At 38.6% G+C, this 22122-nt stretch overlaps 1 protein-coding gene across 1 annotated transcript in view; it reads left to right on the forward strand.

The window, feature by feature from the left end:
• Positions 1-548: 548 nt before the first annotated feature.
• LOC120514722 (peptidase inhibitor R3HDML-like) overlaps positions 549-22122 on the forward strand; it is a 34626-nt gene continuing 13052 nt past the window's right edge. Inside the window, exons 1-2 of the mRNA XM_039735233.1 lie at positions 549-627; positions 1799-2108. Of these exons, the coding sequence (XP_039591167.1) occupies positions 1833-2108 (276 nt within the window). The 5' untranslated portion in view covers positions 549-627; positions 1799-1832. The remainder of the gene's footprint in view (positions 628-1798; positions 2109-22122) is intronic.

The raw sequence follows: 22122 nt of genomic DNA on the forward strand, positions 1-22122 counted from the left end.
TTCAATGCATGAAACTGGTGGCTGTAAATTTCTTCCGAAAGCTAACTGACTTGTTTCCTTTTTCATATCTTTGTTATTATTATTTTCTTTGATTGAACTCAATTCATTTTATTCATGTTGAACTGAAGCAGTTAGTAACATTTGTTTTAAATATTTTATAAATTGTGAATTCCAAGTGCAACTGTTTTATACATGCTGGAAAAGCTCTTGATGTTACCTAGAAAATAACTCTATTCAAATGAAATAATTAATTTTTGATAAATTTACATTAAAGTAAGAAAAATATTAAGTGATTGAACTGCCAGTAAATGTAACAGATCACCTATTAAGGTTCACAAAGACTTAGGACTTCCCCAGAGGGGAGCGTTTACATGAGTACCTCTGCGTCATATGGCATCAAAGGGCTTATAGACATTGGCAAGGATATGCTTCTCTGCCACATGTGTCTGAAAAAGGTTGTTTGCTGAAGCTTTACTTCAAGTCTGGAACTTTTATACTCCCTCCCTCCCTTCCTTCCCCTCTCTGTCTCTCTCTCTTTCTCTCTCATTCTCATACTGTGCCCTTTCTATTGCTTTCTCCTTTCATCCTCCTATTTCCCAGGCTGACTGCTTGTGGATCACAATCAAGGTATGTGCTGTATAAAATGCTGCCCAGCAATTTCTTTCCTCTGTCTGTGAGTTTTGTGAAAGTTAATACAATTATTATCTCTCTGGATTTGTGATGCAAAGAAAGGAGATTCACGATGTTATCAGTGTGATTGCTTTTGTTGAGTATGCGTAGAATGCAAAAAGAGCTGGGGTTACCACATTAATATGAACAGAGGTGTGAGGCTCATAACTGGTTATGGCTTAAGTGACAATTACAGTTTATAAATAAATCAATAGGAAAGGCACAATTTGTGATAGATAGATGGATAGATAGATAGATAGATAGATAGATATGAAAGGCACTATATAATAGATAGATAGATAGATAGATAGATAGATAGATAGAAATGCACTATACGATAGATAGATAGATACATAGATATGAAAGGCACTGTATGATAGATAGATAGATAGATAGATAGATAGATAGATAGATACTGTAGATAGATAGATATTTAAATAAAGGGAGGTGTTTGTAGGGTTTGCAGAAGCAAAAGTTATTTGTGCAGCTTCCAAAGTTACAAATTTATATTATGCAGTGACTGTCACCTAAAAAAAATATTTATAGATTGCTATTATAAATGTTCATTAATTTAAAATCATGCAAAACTTAATTAGTGGTATATGTTGCATACTTTTTCTCTGTTTATGTTTTAGCCTGAAGTGGTTTTGTATTTATGTGTTATTTCTCTTATCCATGCTATATTTGTAATTATTGCATAGGATGTTGAGAATTTAAGTGGAAATGCGCTTAATAAGAATAAATGAAGTTACACTGTCACAAGTCACCAGTAGAAGTAGGCTAAAACAGCTTTTTGGAATAAAAATAATTTTTAAGTATAAAATGGAAAGATATGTACCTAGGTGTCAATTTTATGCTTCATAAAATATATATTTTATATTTCAGTGTTACAAATGTGCTATAAAATGAAACACAAAATGATACATTACTTTTATAAAAATACCAAAAGCTTTTTTTTTTTATTTTTACCTAAAATGAGACACAGTGAAACCGTATTCATTATACTCAAGTAATATATCAAAACTGAACATAAAGCTAAAAGTCCCAAAGCATTTTCATTAGTCATTAAATGTGTGGTGTACTCACGTCTCTTCTTTTTTCTTTCATCCCGTGTTCCTTTCCTTTCCAGTCCACTATCCAGTTCTTTGCGCTCTGACAGAATCATGCTGGCTGTACGTGGCCCCCTTTTCTTCCCTGGCCTGCTGATATGGACTATACAGAGCTGTAGTTCCTTTCTGCTGCCCACTGGAACAGTTCTCCAGCCACACCACCAAAACAGCACGGACAGCTTGGGAGCGTCCATGGACTTTCCTAGTGTTTCTGTGTCGAAGAGCAGACGTAAGCGTTACATCTCTTCACTCGACATGGCAGCACTCTTGGAGTATCACAACCGTGTGCGCTCACAAGTGTTCCCACCAGCTGCTAACATGGAATACATGGTGAGTGGGATGTAATTATGATGCTAAAACACAAATCTGTATATTAAAGTTTATAACAATGTTGAAAAGGAGTGATCAGGCTGATCCAAGTAAATGTAGGCCCAGTGATTTAATGTGTATCACAGGTAAATTAACGGAAGCAGTTATTAAGGAAAAGACTGAGAAGCACATGTCTAGAATAGGAGTATTAGGCACATGGGTTCAGATGAGGAAGGTCATGTTATACTAATATGCTGGAATTCTTTCAGGAAGCAACCAAAGCATTTAATAAGAGAAGTGCATATGATATTATTTAATGTCATTTTCAGGAGGTACCACAAAAAGTGGGAATTCAGGGTGTAGTGCGGAGATGGGTACACAAATGACTCAAACACAGGAAGCAGAGGGTAATGGTGAAGTTAACTTTTTCAGAAGTGGAGTTACTCAGAGGTCAATGCTGGGGCTGCTGCTTTTTTAAAATTCATAAATGATCTGGAGAAGAATATAATCAATAAGCTGGTTAAGATTGCAGATGATACCAGACTAGGTAAAATCAACCAATTTGTCACAGAGGAACATGGAGAGCATACACTCTTGGGAAGATTTGTGACAGATGAAATTTAATGTAAGTAAATGTAAAGTATTACACACAGAAAGTAAAATTGTTAGGTTTGAATGCACAGTGGGAGGTCTGAAATATGAAAGTACACCTAATGAGAAGAATCTAGAAGTTATGGAGGACTCAACACTATCAACATCAAGACAATGGACAGAAGTGATCAAGAAAGCTAATAAGATGTTAAGTTAAATGTCACAACGTGTGGAGGTTATGTTTAAGCTTTACAATACACTAGTCCGGCCTAACCTGGAGTACTGTGTGTAGGTTTGGTCTCCATATTACAAAAGTGGAAAGTTACTAGGCTGATTCAGAGACTGAGAACTATTGAGTTTAACCTTTTCAGATTAAATACAAAGAGACAAGAGGAGTCATGATTAAAGTTTTCAAAATTCTGAAAGAAATTAGTACTCTAGATCCCAGTGGTTACACTAAAATAAATTATGCAACAAGAAGAGGGAGACGTAGTTGGAAACTTTTGTTTTGAATTTTGTTTTTGCTAGAAGAAGTACATCTTGCTACCTCAAACTACAGTGGGATGCAAAAGTTTGGGCTACCTTGTTAATAGTCATTATTTTCCTGTATAAATCGTTGGTTGTTACGATAAAAAATGTCAGTTAAATATATCATATAGGAGACACACACAGTGATATTTGAGAAGTGAAATGAAGTTCATTGGATTTACAGAAAGTGTGTAATAATTGTTCAAACAAAATCAGGCAGGTTCATAAATTTGGGCACCACAAATAAGAAATGAAATCAATATTTAGTAGATCTGCCTTTTGCAGAAATTACAGCCTCTAAACGCTTCCTGTAGGTTCCAATGAGAGTCTGGATTGTGGTTGAAGGTATTTTGGACCATTCCTCTTTACAAAACATCTCTAGTTCATTCAGGTTTGATGGCTTCCGAGCATGGACAGCTCTCTTTAACTCACACCACAGATTTTCAATTATATTCAGGTCTGGGGACTGAGATGGCCATTCCAGAACGTTGAACTTGTTCCTCTGCATGAATGCCTTAGTGGATTTTGAGCAGTGTTTCGGGTCGTTGTCTTGTTGAAAGATCCAGCCCGGCGCAGCTTCAGCTTTGTCACTGATTCCTGGACATTGGTCTCCAGAATCTGCTGATACTGAGTGGAATCCATGCGTCCCTCAACTTTGACAAGATTCCCAGTCCCTGCACTGGCCACACAGCCCCACAGCATGATGGAACCACCACCATATTTTACTGTAGGTAGCAGGTGTTTTTCTTGGAATGCTGTGTTCTTTTTCCTCCATGCATAACGCCCTTGTTATGCCCAAATAACTCAATTTTAGTTTCATCAGTCCACAGCACCTTATTCCAAAATGAAGCTGGCTTGTCCAAATGTGCTTGAGCAGATCTCAAGCGGCTCTGTTTGTGCTGTGGCTTCCTCTGCATCACTCTCGCATACAGCATCTCCTTGTGTAAAGTGCGCCGAATGGTTGAACGATGCACAGTGACTCCATCTGCTGCAAGATGATGTTGTAGGTCTTTGGTGATGGTCTGTGGGTTGACTCTGACTGTTCTCACCATTCGTCGCTTCTGTCTATCCGAAATCTTTCTTGGTCTGCCACTTCGAGCCTTAACTTGAACTGAGCCTGTGGTCTTCCATTTCCTCAATATGTTCCTAACTGTGGAAACAGACAGCTTAAATCTCTGGGACAGCTTTCTGTATCCTTCCCCTAAACCATGATGGTGAGCAATCTTTGTCTTCAGGTCATTTGAGAGTTGTTTTGTGAACCCCATATTGCTACTCTTCAGAGAAAATTAAAGGAGGAGGGAAACTTACAATTGACCCCCTTAAATACTCGGATTCACCTGTGTATGTAGGTCAGGGGTCACTGAGCTTACCAAGCCAATTGGAGTTCCAATAATTAGTTCTAAAAGTTTTGGAATCAATAAAATGACAATGGTGCCCAAATTTATGCACCTGCCTGATTTTGTTTGAACAATTATTGCACACTTTCTGTAAATCCAATAAACTTCATTTCACTTGTCAAATATCACTGTGTGTGTCTCCTATATGATATATTTAACTGACATTTTTTATCGTAACAACCAACGATTTATACAGGAAAATAATGACTATTAACAAGGTTGCACAAACTTTTGCATCCCACTGTATCACTCTCTGTAAGCTTATATAAAGCAGTAAGAAATATAGATGCAGCCATATATCTGTCTCTCACATTCTCTTTCTGCTGTTTATGCTCAGTGACTATGAAAAATGCAACAAATGCAAGGGCTGACGCTGCAAATGTAACACAATGCGTGGAAAGGCCCTGCTGGCCAAACACAGGCAGGTTTTCATCAAAAGACTGTTTTCTTACTCTCCGTTTACATGCCCATTATTTACAAAAACAGAATTTCAGTCTTCTTTAATAAAACACATAAATCAAGTTTTATAATGAATGCACATTTTCATTCTCTGCAACTACAAAAATGTATTGGAAAAAAATAACTTTTAATTGAGCAACAAATGAAGGACGGCAAGAAGAATTTTTTGGAGGTACTATATGAGCCTCCTAATATTAAGTAGAGTTAATCAGAATGCCTCACTAAATCTTTAGTGAAGTGCACGTGAAGTTTTTGTTCCTCATGCAGAAGATATTTAAAAATAATTCAATATTAATACATGTAGAATTAATGTTAGAAGAATAGGAGGTGTATGTTAATTCAGAGTGGTACCCATTGTGGTTCTTTGATATACCAGGTGGAGACACAATAAGGTAGCCATAGCACCTGAGCAGGACAAGTGACCCACGCAGATTGAGGTTATGTTTATCCACACTGATGTATACAGCGGAGCCTATCATGGCAGTCTCTGGTGCAAAGCAGAGACCAGCTTTGGAAGGGTCACCCGCCCATTACAGGGTCCATTCAGGCCAATTTGGATGTTTTAATTCATTTAACATACTTGTGTGTTTATGAAAATGGCAGGAAAAATAGTATGCCATAGAGACACTAACACAGATGTGGGGAGAAGGTGTAAACTCCACACCCATAATGAAAAGGTGCTATGCCTTGCACAAGGAAATGCAGAGTGAGAAATGGGGATGACTGGCACAGGAAACATTAACAGAAGCCAGAGTCAGAAACAGAGACCAGTCCAATCGTTCATCACTTCTAAGCCACTATTCAAGGAATAGGAGTAAGGACATCTAAGTAAATAGGAACCGGGAATATACCAACACACACACACACACACACTCAAAAGGCTGCTTTTTTACATATGATGTGTCTGATGTGCTGCTTTTTGTGTCAATGATGTTAATTACATCATTTCCAGAGATGTGCTATGTAGCACCCAAAAGAATGACATAATGACAGACCATAAAAACAAAAAAGCAACAAAAATGGAAGTTATTTTTATTACTAACCAAAAAAAACAACAAAATATAATACAGCACTACAGAAAAACATAAAATGAACAAAAAGAATCCAGAACGACTGCACAGAAATTTTTTAAGGTACGCAGAGTCATAACAAAACTTGAATTGAAGTAGATGAAAGACAGCAGATAAAATGTAATTCAAAAATTTAGTGGAAGAGCTGCTTGTTTGACAAAAGCGGCACAACACTCCTCTCAGCAAATCACTCGGATGATTAACTGCCTTTGTGGTCCAAAGCAAGGGGTGAAGGGATCATCTCTCAATTGCTATTAACTGAAGATAAAAAAATGGATTAATATTTTACTTCTGATTAGGATGTGGAGATTAGTTATGAAAATATATCGAGCCTAATGCAGCTGGCACACGGCTTTATTGCAGTACACATTTCTTTTACTTCGATTGATGTGCAGATAGAATTTCCAGTTCAACCTAACCACCAAATGAAGATTGTGAATAAATGAGATGACAAATCATAAAGAGTTGGGACACCTAGGGAATCCTGTATAATTGAGAACAGAAGTTTGCAGAAAAATACACATAATAGTTGTGAAGACATCACGCTCAGATGAGATTCCAAGATGGCAGCAGCCGGTTTTCAGAAAGAAGATGTGGAAGGGGCGGGTTCAGGAAAGTGGAAGGGACATCATAGGTTAATTGTTTGTTAATCATCCATTCTACAGAGAGAGGAAGAGACAAAGCAGCGCCACCCCTTGGCTTAGAGTGTAATTACCAGTAGATGAACCCTGAAGTTGTCTCCCACGCTATTTCTGAACATGTTTAATGCAGTCCAGGGTCACAGGGGCTAATGCCTATCTTCTGTACATGTTTGTGAAGCAGGAACAAACTCTGAAAAGGATGAAGGTCTCTCACACACATCTACTCCCACCAATTTAACGTCACCATTCTAGTATGCTACATCGTTCTGGGTTATAGCAGAAAACTGGACAACATAAAGAATGTTATGATCAATTCTCAGAAGGAGGACTAAAACCAGAAAAGCCTCCCCAAAAGCAAGACTGTAGTTTAATTTGATTAAGATGATTGCTATAATAATTAAAAGTATTCAGCAGGGTAAACAAAATTGTCAAATAATATAAATATAAATCTAACAGCTACAACCAAACAAAGCCAAAACAACTAAGCCTAACTTGAGAGTGTAAGATAAAGCCAAAAAGGAAATAAAAGGGTAAAAATGAGGAAAAACCTGAAATATGAAACACAATTGAGAAACAGTCCACGATTCTTATAATCTTGCTTATTTTTAATTTTTCTGGCCCTCTATTTATGGCTTTTTGAAGGTTTTCTTCACTTTAGTGTTTTCATCTACAAATTTTTATTTGATAAATGGTGCCGCCATTTTGTCCTAGTTTGCTATGCCATTGCTAGGTTTGGGCTCGTAACACATGATGTCATCAACGTGATCACATAAAGGTCACAGCAATCACTTCTTAAACCATCTTAGTTTACAGGAGCAAAACTCATTTTTGATTTACTATTCTTGGCAAAAGATGTTGGGCTTGGGAGAGAGATCTGTCTGATTTCCCATTTACGCAATTCTGACTTATGTCTTACTTTCTGGTCTTTCGCATTAAAACCCTGTCCTCCTCGAGTCCAAATAGCAATGGAAACAAAAGCATCACTTAATCTTCTAGTGCATTGAACAATGTAATAAGAAACTGGGCCAAAATCACAGGAACCTGTCTGCACTGAGAATGTAGAGGCAAATTGCAGTGTCAAGATTAAATCTGACATTAAATCTCCCTCAGGTGACTGCACCTCTAAATGCAGCAGCATCTGAGGGAAATAAAACATCAAAATTAAACACTGCTCATTGGGGGGAAAAAAATGCTAATATGAAAAAATAAGGCAATTAAGGCAAACAAAAAGGAGTACAGTGATCCCTCGCTATATCACGCTTCGACTTTCGCGGCTTCACTCTATCGCGATTTTTTTCTCATACACACTTACGTCACTACGCATGCGCTTTCTGAGAACTTTTATCTAAGCCCTATGATGGCTCCTAAACGTGCTGCTTTTTCTAATCCTTCTGACAATAAAACTAAACGCCGCAGGAAGATGCTTACTATCCAGGAGAAGGTGAAACTCTTGGATATGATCAAAGATGGCAATACCCTACAAAAGCCTCCTCACGCATATGAAAAGACAGCGCCAGCAACTGCCTATCAAGATGTTCTTCAGCCGCGCACCCAGACACCCACTGCCTACTTCTAGTACTCCTTCAGCGGAAGAAGACAACAATGCACCTGCTGAAGGTACTGCACCACCTCTGAAGACTCTCCTACTGAGGTCGTGCCTTCATAGGTTAGTGGTTGTGTGTAAGAACTGTGTGTGTTTGTGTGCAATTAAATGTACAGTACAATAATCTACTATATAAAAGCGTTCGGGATTGTCCTTCCATCCCGTGAGTGCAAAGCGTAGCAGTATTCCGCTTATTACAGACTTACTACTTGCGGCTTGAGGTACGAAGCAACGCGATGTGAGCAGAGTTCTGGTGCTCTCATCGTTCCCTTGCTTTTGTGAGCGATGCCCTGGAAAAATAGACAAAATTATGTCTCTGGAAATATTTAATGTTGATGGAGTACAAATGTCTCACCGCGTAGTAAATATCAGGGGAGATGGTGCTTGTTTATTCTCATCTATAGCTTATTTAGTGCATGAAACTCCGTCGTTAGCGGTACAGATTCGGGCTGACGTTGTACGACTTTGGACAGGCACTTGAGGGGATAAAAAACTTAGGTTTTCGGGAGAAGTTATGAATGGGCACTTTGATGTTCTCATTCCCTACACTTACATGCCTGATGTACACATGGAGCGCACAAAAATTGAGGATAAAAGTTGGTCGCCTTAAAAGGCGAGTGCGCCTAGTAATATGATATTTGTAACGTCTAATATGTCTTATTTTCTCTTATTTTGTCTAATATATTGGGTAATACGAGTGTAATGGTGACTAAAGGGTGTTATTTCATGTCTAGAGGGCTCTAATAATGTTAAAAAACGTATTTAGAAGGTCGTAAACAGGCTTTCTATAATCTAACTGCGAAAATATTCACTTTATAAATAAAGAATCCTACTTCGCGAAAATTCACTTATCATGGTAGAGTCTGGAACGGATTAACCGTGATAAACGAAGGTTCACTGTAGTTAAAGACAAAAGACAAGATCAAGGACAGGGACAGCAGCTGAACATCATAGTAAAATCCCATTGCAGATACAGGAGTTATGATGAGCTGTTTTCTTTATTTTTTTTTGCTTTTCCTATGAAATCTGTGTACGTGTTATACGTGGAATATGGGCTTTTGCACCTCAAGAATATGATTTTTGCATCTATTTCTTACCTTGTCCAATAAATATTCAAAAAACTGAATTTTAACAATGACTTATGGCGATGCCACTGTAGCTTCATTTGATGAAAGTTTCCAAATGGTTCCAAAATTGTTCAAATGCAGTTACCAGATAGACTTTCCAGCACTAGTATTGCTCATCATACAAAAATACTCCACAGACCTTGTTTTTAAAGATTTTAGTGAAATTTAAAGCAAACGGTTCACACAAAATAATAGACGAAAAAGTTGATAATACATGCAAAAAAGAAAGGGGAAAAGGGAATCGTACGATATTCTGCTTAAATATCTAGGTTACATTCCTTAAGGTTTCTATGTATTCAATGCAATGTATGGTCGGAAAACTATATTCCCTTAATATCTATATGCCTGATCGTTCCTGTTTCTTTCTAGCTGTTAGCTTCAGTCTATGGGCTATTTGACTGTCACACACCATTAAGATTATGAACATTCCATTTTCTATAACTTAAAGGGGGTTAAACTGAATCTTCCATTATCTATGTTATGTTATATTATATTCAAGTTTAAGATAAGCAGACTAAGGAAAATTTACCATTAACATTAACTTAAAGGATTTGGCTCTTACAGCCACTTTGTTTATGAGTGGGCAGTTGCCATTTCTTTGCATTCGCACTGACCAATTACCATGGCAGTCTTTCCCACAATCACTTGGGAGTGCTTGATGTGAGATATTATCTGGGGTGCTGGTTTAAACTTCCTTATCCGAGTTGTGAATTCAAAACCCTTTTCTACGTCCTTTTCTTGTTTCATGTTGATGGTGCTCAGCCAATTCATTTAGTCTTCTGACTACAGTTTTTGTCTCACGTCTTGCCTTGATGATTAGGTATTTTGATCGCAGTTTTGACCTTTTTTTATCTTCTAGTGCTCACTGAACTTACTTGTCAGCTTGCTGACATAACGCTTTGGTGGTAGTACCTGATCTCCTGAAGGATTTTTTTAGTCCCAGATATCAGAAATCAAAAATCTTTTTGATGCAGATTTTGTCCAATTGAAAACATGCTTCCTTTGTTTTTCCATTTGTTTATTTTATTAGTCTTATGTTAACATGATGAGATTAGCATTTTGCATTTTCCGAGAGATTTCTTGCTTTAGCTCTGTCAGTTTTTAGTACAGATATATGCTAACCACCACATTGTGTATAGAAATTATTCAATTACTAATCACATGATTTATGATCTGGGATGTCACCTTCACATCCTTATCAAAGATGGCGATGTACATTATCAGGTGTTCTAGTTTTGGGATTCTATCTTCTTAAGTAATACACTACCGTGGCTGTTCGTTTGTCTGTCCAGGATTTTATATCACATGTAGTTCGCAAACTGTTTGACCTATTGACCTGAAATTTGGCACACATATACTACGTGATGTCTACTATCCACATTCTGGGTGGTGATTGACCTCCAAGATTATTTCTCTTTTTATTTTATTTTATTGTAGAATCAACTCTCGTCAGCAGCCAGCAGGGTGGCCGGATGGCGCATGTGTATGGGCGCTGTTCACATCCCTACCACCTTCGCCACCCAACCTCATCCATCCATCCATTATCCAACCCGCAATATCTTAACTACAGGGTCACAGGGGTCTGCTGGAGCCAATCCCTGCTAACACATTGCTCAAGGCAGGAAACAAACCCGGGGCAGGATGCCAGCCTACCGCAGGGCACGCACACACACACACACTAGGGACAATTTAGAATCGCCAATGCACCTAACCTGCATGTCTTTGGACCGTGGGAGCACCCAGAGGAAACCCACGCAGACACGGGGAGAATATACAAACTCCATGCAGGGAGGACCTGGGAAGTGAACCCAGGTCTCCTAACTGCAAGGTAGCAGTGCTACCCACTGCGCCACCGTGCCACCCTCCCCTACCTCAACATATCTTAAATCATTCTTGAGGCAGACTTAAGTGCCAGCTTAAGTGAAAAATGAAGGAAAACGTACTAAGTAATTGCAACACAAACACTGACTTTAATCAGTTTTAACGTGAAAAGATGCCGACGAAAGAAGAGAAGAAGCGGGCCGCTAGGGCGGAGAAAAGAAGAACTGCTCAGGAAGCAGCAAGCGCATCAACCTCTGAGCAAATGAATGTTAAATGTACAGAAAAAGAGGATGAGAACTAGGAATGATCAAGTCAAGAGTATTCACTGCACGTTATCATGCAGTGTGCTGTTACTGGTCTTTAATAAAGAATTAATGTATCTGTTAGAATAGAGAGGAATAATGATTTGATATCATTTCTGGCCTTGTTCTTCTGCCTTCATTATTATGTGTAGTATTTTGGGCTTTAGTGGTCAGTATTCAAACTTCTTCATAGTATTCTGAAGCATTTTAGCCCCTAACAGCATTCTGTTCTTTCCCCTTTCAGAAGCTTCATCTTATGGTCATATTTTATGTTTCTTTTTATGACATTTTGCATGTTGTCCCACAGATTAAATCACTGCATGGCAGACCACTGATTAAAATGAAAAGGACTATCAGTTATAATCCTAGCTCAGGACCCTTAAGGCATTTCTTGAGTAATGACTTGTACTGTACTGAGAAGTGCATTTAGGACTGAGGGTTGTCGGAATCTGGAAAAACCTCATGTAGTTGAAGCAGAAACCTTAACAACCTTTACAAAGTATTTTGGGTGGAGCAGATTAGCTATTAGCTAAACAAACAAGCTCAATTGTCACATTTCTTATGTTCTTACCCATGAAAGTGCCTGCTGCCATAATCCCAGTCAGTGACAGTATACACCACCAGAGAGGTAATTACTAGCTGGGTGGAAACCATCTTTGATCACAATAATGAGTGACTACTGAGTTTATACGTACGAGTATGACAAGTACTCTACTGCTTAGACGTGGAGACACAAGACTGGATGTAGACTTAGAATCCTTCGTGTAGATTACTAATGTAGCTCACTTTTGACTTATGTATCGTCACCTCTCTGTTGTGACCACTCAATTATAAATTACTGATTGAGACATAAAAATAAATATAGGTGGCTGCAATCTAATACATTAAACAACAAAAAGGCAGAAGCAAGGACCAAAACACTAGTGATCCGAGATTGGTTAATATGCACTCTGAAAATTACAAATAATAGGTTAGTGAAATCTGAAAATGACTCCCTAAAGATTTTTATGCTTTTGAAAATGATTTTCCAATCAGTCTTTATTTTATTATAAGCAAAGTTTGGATGCCTTTGAACGTGTAGTTTGACCTTAAAGAAACTGAAATAACGTCACATGCAACACTGCACGCCACTTCCATGTCTGTCGGCACATAGCATCTTAGCAATCAGCCCGAAATATGGTGGCACCACTGACATAACCAAAACATATAAAGCCAGACACGTGCTTTAAAACTTTGATATGTTGAAGACTAATAAAATCTCTGGACCAGATGGGATGTTTCCTAAATTGTATTGAAAGAAATGAAAGACATCATTTACAGTATAAATCCTTGTTAGGCATATCTAAGCAGATGACTGGAAAGTGGCAAATGTGACTCCAATCTTCAAGAAGGGAGACAAAATGGATCTTGGTATTTGCAGACCAGTAAGTCTTATTTCTGTACCATGCAAAATGGTAACTATAATAAGAAACTATAATAAGAATACTTTAGAAAAGTACTTATATGAAAATAATATACTAAATAACAGGCAATATAGGTTTATGAGAGTAAGATCCTGCATGGCAAATCTTTTTGGAGCTGTTGACAAAAACAAAGTATAATGTAGTATAACGTAGAAAAGTGTAAAATGCTACACATGGGCAAAAAGAACATCACTTGTAAACACAAAATGGGAAATATTGTTCTAGAGAAAGCAACATCTAAAAAGGATTTAGGGATTTATGTTAATACATTTTCATCTTTTAAACAATGTGCAGAAGCAATTAAAAAGGGTATACTGTTAAAACCATCAAGTATAAATCAGAGGACATTATGCTATGACTATTTAATAAACTATGAAGAACACATCTAGAGTTTTGTGTCCATGTCTGGTCACCACACTACAAGAAAGATATAGCAGCACTTGAAGCCATCCAGAGGGGAGCATCCAAGTGCATCCTAGGACTTATGGACAGGACCTACTCTGACAGACTCAAAGGATTAAGCCTGTTTCTTGTTGAGTAGAGGGGATGGCATGGAGACCTAATCCAGGCCTTCAACATCCTCAAAGGCAGTGATAAAGTAGATCCATCAGAATTCTTTTATATTAACAATGTATCTTGTACACTGAGGACATCAGTGGAAATTAAGGGCAAACGCATTTAGGACTGAAGCCAGGAAGAACGTCTTTGCGCAAAGACTTGTGGGAATCTGGAACAAACTACTGACACATGGAATTGAAACAGAAGCCTTGACAACCTTTAAGAAGAATCTGGATGAGAGATTGGGACATCTTAGCTGTTAACTAAACAAATAAGCCTGATGGACTGAATGGTCTGCTCTTATTTGTCAGATTTCTTATACTCTTACATTCTAATTGAAAAAGAAATGTAAAAATAACTCAGAAGATGCTGCAAATATCCTCCTACTGGTACTTTACTACTCTTAACTGTAAGGCTCTGTCAAGGCAGTAGCTGAACAGACTGAAACAAGGCAGGTAAACAAACAAAGGTTAATGTGAACCAGGGTTAGACCAACAAAGTCGGAGTCATTAATTATAGTCAGTTACAACAGAATGGTGTCTCACTCAGTATTAATCTAGCATACCAGCAACCATAAATTGGAATAAGCTGGTTTTCGAAAATTTTATATGTAAATACTCATCAATCGACTTTCTGGACTTGTGCCATAGAAAGGTTTATGAGGAAGCAGGCTTATTCTAGCAGAATCCGGACAAAATGAGACATAACCATTGACAGAATGCTGGTCTTTTGTGGCTAGTATTTCCCTAAACTCCTGTTGGTCCTCAAATTACATGAAAGTGTTCCTTCCAAGATATTCTACCCTTCAACCAGTCATCTTTAAATTATGTACTAGATCTGTTCAGGATTTCCCTAGCCTTATAGCATTGAGCATACGTTCTTAAACTGTTGGGTCTGAATTTCAGCTGTGCAGAGATGAGATTCACAATTTTACCCAGTGGAGAAAGTGTCACGTACTGTTTTCACAGCGTCTTGTGATAGGTCACTGTGGGCAGTTTAGGCAAACACTGTTGCTCCATTATGACCTGTGTTTGTGTTTCTCCAAGAGGGAAATGACTGTCAAGTGGCAATTCTGGGTCTTGAAGACACAAAAAGGCAAAATTGGGTCACAAAAAAAAAAGGTTTAAGTGCTATTGACGTAGAGCAATTCATTTATATAATATAGATGCATTGTTGCCATGGAGGGATGCGCACACAGCCTGATTGACCAAATGGACTATTGATCAAGTGACCAGAAGCAAATCAGAACCTGGAGGGATGTTATAATTCTAGGTTGTATTTAATTTCTCCCAGGCTTCCCTAAAAGCATACATATAATTCAAATATGTTTTCTATGGTTTTCTGACGCAGAGATTAGTTTCCTGGCATCATGTAGTTAGGATATAGCGGGTTGGATAATGGATGATGGATGGATATTTTGAAGTTTACAATTTTTTCCCACTTTTTTTGAAGCCATTTTGTTTTTCTTTGTGGACTTTCAATGTTGTGGTTCTCATGTTTGTCATGGGAATTCTTCCTACCATGCATAATGGTTGCACAACAATGACATAATTGGGTACGACTGCATACATTTCACCTCATGATCCACCCATTATCTGAGATTAAATTCATTATTTATGACATATGTGCTTTATTCTGAGAATAATTTGGGGATTTTTGTCATTGATCTTGAGATTTGACCATCTGCTTTGTTTTCATGTGTCATATTATAGCAGCCCACAAGCTGGCATTGTCTCACCTCAGGGTATCTAGTAGTTTATGGATGGAGGACGGATCAGTAGCAAGGAAGGAGACAAATACAAGCATTCATGTGCAAAACAGCGTAGTGTTTTAATATTTACTGTTGTGGCATCCGGCCGGGACACCCAGGAGGACCGGAGGAGGGCTTGTACCTCCTCCAGACCGCGAGGGGGCGACCGCCCTGGTTACGTTGGGGGCCACGGGTAGAGGGCTTGGAAGCCCAGCTCTGTAGGGACCCGTGGCCAGCGCCAGGCGGTGCCCCGGTGCCTGAACAACCCTGGAGCCCAGCACTTCCGCCACACCAGGAAGTGCTGGGAGGAAGAAGACAGGGGACACCTGGAGGGCTTCCGGGTGTGCAGCCGGCACTTCCGCCACACTGGGGCGTGTCTGTGGAGGAGTGCCGGGAAGCAGCTGGAGCCCATCCGGGTTCCTATTTAAGGGGCCACCTCCCTTTAGTCAGTGGCGGAAGTCGGGTGGAAGAGAGACGGAGCTGGAGAGAGGACAGGAGGCGGCCAGGAGAAAGGCACAAAGGACTGTGAGGCCTGGACATTGGGGAAACTGTGCAAGAGGCACTGGGAAGTGCACTAATTGTAAATATATTGTAAATAAACATGTGTATTGGGTTAACTAACGATGTCCGTCTGTCTGTGTCCGGGTTCAAGTTCACACTGTATAGCAGCATAAATATATTCTACAAAACTAAACAGTGCTTGTCAGATATTATTCTTTATATAAACAGTGTTTGTAAGTGTGCAGTAAATAGTTAAAAATTGATAAAATACAATTCTCCATCCAGACTATGAAACCATCCTTCTTCAGGAATCCTGAATAAGAGCTCTGGTAAAGTCCCCAGCAACTCCGACTACCTAGGCATAGCTGCCATATTGCATATCAAGTGGCATAGCTGCCATATTGCATATCAAGTGGCATAGCTGCCATATTGCATCTCTCCGGTGAAGACCTCAACGGCATCCAGTGTCTCACTCTCACTAAATCTCCTCCATTCTCTCTCAGTACCTCCTTCGGTCATCACAAAGAGCAATTCGTGAGTTCTTCCAATTAACATCTCATCTCCACTGCTCATTAAGTAATCAGCAACAGGATTAACCACTTGCACCTTACGTGACTTGCACCAGCCCTCAAAAAAAATCATCAGCCTCCATCCTGCCCTTCAGGAAGGTTTACTCACATTCTGCTCCTCATACGAGTCTTCCTTCATCTTCTTTGGTTTTTTCCTCCTCATTCACTCACCCTAGTCCCCTTTATCATGCGGCTCAACACCTGACAGCAATCAGAACACGTGGTCACATGCTCCATTTGCAACTTACCACAACTCGCTACTCAGCAAGCACTAAAATCAATAAACTAGTAAATACGTTTATCTTTAAAACTCTCACAACCTTGTCCCATCACATTCTAACCTCATCTTTTCTTTTGGTCATTTCTCAAACCTCTTTTCTGACTTCTCACTGAAATCAGTAAAGTGGGCAAAAAACTTAAACATATTGTTTAGTTGAGTGCTAATTTTCTTTGTTATTCAAAGTCTGGGTGCTTTGTTGTGCACATCACCCTATTTTATAGCAGAGCTGAGCCAACATCAAGAGCTGCACTTGCTGACCTCTCTACAAAGTGGAAGTACAAAAAAAAATGAAAGCACATCAAAATGAAAAGAATAGTATATTCAAATGCTACAGCCGGGCGGCACGGTGGCGCAGTGGTAGCGCTGCTGCCTCGCAGTTAGGAGACCAGGGTTCGCTTCCTCCCAATGTTGAGTTTGCATGTTCTCCCGCTCCATGTGGGTTTCCTCTGGGGGCTCCGGTGTCCTCCCACAGTCCAAAGACATGCAGGTTAGGTGCATCAGCGATCCTAAATTGTCTTTAGTGTGCATGTGTGCGCCCTGCCCAGGGTTTGTTTCCTGCCTTGCGCCCTGTGTTGGCTGGGATTGGCTCCAGCAGACCACCGTGAGCCTGTAGTTAGGATATAGAGGGTTGGATAATGGATGGATGGAATACTACAGCAATACTTACAATAATACATGAAAATTAAACATTAATAAATCATAGAAACAAAAGTAACCACCAAAGAAATGTAATTAACCATTTCAGTTTCTGATGTCAGCTGCAGTGGCCTTTAAATTAAATTTAGCCTGCTTAATCTGCTAACCACCAAGTAGTTAGTGTGCTTTGCAAGGAACTCCCTACATCCATGTCCCCGTAGATTGCAGAATGTTGACGGTTTTTGCTCCCAATCGAGACTGTCAACAATTTAATTACTAGAATTTTGTCGCATACATCCCTAGATTAAATGAATGTAATTTATAACTCATCAAAATAATATGTCACTAGGTGTAAATCCTTTTCATACTTGTGTGAATTCAAAAAAAATTATTAAGATATAAATTATTAGCAACAATTGCCATCCTTGCTTTTTCTAATACAGTGTTGAACATACCAAAGGTCGAGAAAACGTATGTGATCACTGGGAGAAACTTCAAAATGTCCAGGATGGAAATCAAACTGAGGGAGATGGAAATGTTGTGATCCCATCACACAAAGGCTCAAAAATGGCTAAACAAACCACAGCCACAACAGCCATTTACCCAAGTCTGGCACTCCAGAGTAGGCCTCTCATAGGCAGGTTAGACCCAAGCTCAAAAAGCAGGCTTCAAACCTGCACAGGCCCAAAACCAGGGCTCATCCTTTTAAATAACAAAAATTCAAAATATCCACAGAAGGAGGGGCAAAAAATCTGTAAAACCTCTGGTTGGAATGCAAAACAAAATAAAGTTAATTTATGTTTAAACAGTTAATCAAAAAGTATTTTAAAAAATGAACAAGAAAAGATGGTCAAGAACAAAAATGAACACATCCAGGAAAATACAAGCCAGAAAGAGTGACAGCAGGAGTCAAAAACCATGAAATCCAAACATAAAATGAAGTACAAATGGAAAAAAAACAGAAATCAAAATCCATGCTGAAGCTGCAATAAGTGGTACAAATCAAATCACAAAAAAGGCTACCAGCCACATTAAAAAAAAGCCAGACCTGCACAGCCCCAAACTCGAGTTGCAGGCTTATAGCCCACACAAGGCCAAAAACAGGGTAATAAAAAGATTGACAAAAAAAGAGGAAGAGAGAACCTTAAAATCTCAGACTCACAAAACAAAGCACAGTTCTTTTGCTATTTAAAAATGTATTGATGATTCAAAAAATTGAAAACAGAAAGCAAAGGCAGGATAACCAGAAGGGAAAACAAAATGTTTACTTAAATAGGTAAACCTGAAAGTGAGCAAAACCAATCCAAAAGCCAAAACCATATAACTGCCATAAAATAACTTTTTAGCATTTTTTTCTTGTTTTCTTGTTATCTGTATCTTTGGTCTTTTATGAGTGTAGGAATCTGTTTTGTATTCCTTTCTACAGCTTAGGACAGCAGTTCTCAAACTGTGGGGCGCGGGGGCGTTGAATACATGAACAAGACATCAAGATTAACTTTTTTCATTTTTATTTCAAATTTAAATTTGCAAGCATATAATCACAATGAATGCATTATGACTAAAATTAAAATAAAACATTTCTAAGGCATAGATCTAATGACTAACTGACGAGCAGCGCCACTGCTGCTGTTTTTATAGTCGCGTATTTTCAATCCAGAAAGTTCGAGATGTATCAGTATCTGTAGATCAGGTGATAATGCGGTGCGACTGCACCATAATGGCAGCGTAGCCAATATTGCCGAATTGAGTTAAATTATTTACTGCGTATTGGATTATTTTCATGAAACAACTAACAGTGGTATAATATTTGTTGGACGAAAATACGTTCGTCTCGTGCAGATTGACTACATCGGTGTCCGCGTTTACGAGATTTTTAAAAATGAAAACATATTTAATAATTTCTTTACAAAAAAAAAATTAAATAAGAATAAATAATTTATTCTTTGTTTTTGGGATTAGAATTACTACCAAAAACCACACAAGGCATTTTAACAGTTATTAAAGCACTTAAAAAAAATAAATTGCAAATATTTAATCAAAGTTAGCCAAACACATGCAAATCTTATGGAAGTAAAAATGATAGGATACCGCGACACCGCACGAGTATCATACCTTTGTTAGTTGTATCGTGGGTTATTCTCATCTATCTTATATTATGCAGGGGGCACAGAATTATTCCAGAAAAGGGAGGGCACGAAATACGAAAGCTTGAGAACTGCTGGTTTAGGATTTGTAAATTTTATTTTGCTTTTTCAGCATTTTTTTTTATGATGTCACCTTTTTATTTACCTGTCATTAAGACACAACCCTGGTTACTAGCGACAGAGTCTCGGAGGTTGTGACCCTGATATTGACTATGTGATGGTTTAAAAGGTCACCTGTCAGCACACTTCCTAATCCAAGATGGCAAGTATACCTAAGCCTTCATTATTTTGGTTGACTTACTTTTTCGCTCTGACCTTCGCTTTTGTTTTTGACTGCTTTTGTTTTTAACTAATAATTTTGATTCATATTTTGGCTTTGTCATTTGTTTTTCGGCTGTTTGTTTTTGGATCCCAAATTTTTGACCTTTGTTTTATTTAAACAATATTTCTTCTCCTAATCTGCTCAAAAATTATCCTTGATATTTATAATATAATAGTTACAAAGCTAGAAGTAAAAAAAACAGACAATTCCCAACAGAGATAAGAAAATGCAATTCCAAAGTGGCCATTGTCATGGCTGCTGCTTCATAAGTAATCCTTGGGGATGTGATTCGCCAGCTGATGCATCAGGTTCACATGCCCTTGAAACTCAGTGTTAAGCTTCAGGGGAGAACACAAATAGCACTAATCCATATATCTATACTAATAAAAGGCAAAGCCCTCACTCACTCACTGAGTCACTGACTCATCACTAATTCTCCAACTTCCCGTGTAGGTAGAAGGCTGGAATTTGGCAGGCTCATTCCTTACAGCTTACTTACAAATGTTAGGCAGGTTTCATTTCGAAATTCAACGCGTAATGGTCATAACTGGAACCTATTTTTCTCCATATACTGTAATGGACGTTAGCTCGATGGATGTGGGGGCGGAGCTGCGTGTGACATCATCACGCCTCCCACGTAATCACGTGAACTGACTATGACCGCAGTACGTGGAAAAGAAGGAAGAGCTCCCAAAGCGCTGAAGAAAAACGGCAAATACTTTATTCGCCAGATACAAGCTTAATGAGAAGACACGAGGTATAAACGAGACTTTGGATCACTTTGTAACGGAGTTAAAATTGCTGTAGCGAGAAACTTTTAAGTGCCAGGTCTTAGCTAACATTAAATAAAGCCGTGGACATAGCAACATCACACAAGAGAGCAGCTCACGTGAACTGACTGACTGCAGTACGAGTGATCACTTCCATGCATCAAACCTGTTCAAAAGACACATTACACAATTGACAAGGTGGGAAAAGAATGTGCTCCGAGCTGAGCTCCACAGCTAACGTGGTCTTGCGGAAGCAACTTCGTCACGCTGCCACCAAATACTCACAGAAAAATCCACAAGTTAATACACACGCTGTCTCTAGAGTTTCTCCACACTCAATGTATTCCTTGCATCCCCGTTACACCCTCTGGCCTCCAATTTCCAGTAAGGCTCTGCTTCGCAATGAGAAGTAAGAAGTCTCAGGGACAGACACACAAAAAGGTTGCCATTGATTTCAGGCAAGATTGCTTTTCTCCTGGACAATTATATGTTGCATTCTCAAGAGTGAGCTTGCACAGCTTTATCATATTACAACCAAAGTGCTGAACTGACAATGTAATATATAAACAGAACTATAATAATCATAATAAACGAACAATAAAACAGCGCAGAACCCGTGGATTAAATAAAAAGGCAGCTTCCTTGGCAAAGCAAGGAAAGAGAATGGCTTTATATGACATTCGTTTATAAAACAGCGGAGAAGCTCTGTAAAGGCTGCTTCACAAAAAGCCAGCGGAGCGCCTTATATGAGCAGGCAGTCAGCAAAAGAAGGGAATCAATAAATATCTCTAATCGTGATAAACAAACAAAAAATAGCGTACAAGCCACGGATTAAATAAAGGAAATGGGTACCTGAACAGTACAGTAAGTCTCGAATAGCTACACAATAACTATAAGAATCGTAATAAACGAACAATAAAACAGTACAGAATCGCGAAGCAAGGAGAAACGACGGCCTTATATGGCGTTTGTTTATAAAGCAGCGGAGAAGCTTTGTGAAGGCAGCTACACAAAAAAACAGCAAAGCGCCACACTCTGAATGTATTCTTCACATCACCATTATACCCTCTGATCTCCCATTTCAGTTCAAAAGCCTCAAATTTCCAGTAAGGCTCTGCTTCACGATGACAATCAATAAGTCTCATCGACACACCCCACAAAAGGTTGCCATTGATTTGAGGCAACATTGCTTTCCTCCTGGACAAAAGTATACGTTGCATTCTCAAAAGTAATCTCAGTGCACAGCTTGGTCATATAACAACCGGACTGCTGAACTGACAACGTGGTATACGCGGGGATTTTGCTATATACAGTATATATATATGTAGATATATATGTATGTATGTGTATGTATATATATATATGTAGATCTGTATATATATGTATATATGTGTCTGTGTGTATATATATATGTGTGTGTGTGTATGTATGTATGTGTATATGTGTATGTGTATATATATGTATATTTATCTGTATGTATGTATATATATATGTTTATATGTA

Source organism: Polypterus senegalus, chromosome 14, assembly GCF_016835505.1.
Source record: "Polypterus senegalus isolate Bchr_013 chromosome 14, ASM1683550v1, whole genome shotgun sequence".
Classification (NCBI taxonomy): Eukaryota; Metazoa; Chordata; class Cladistia; order Polypteriformes; family Polypteridae; genus Polypterus; species Polypterus senegalus.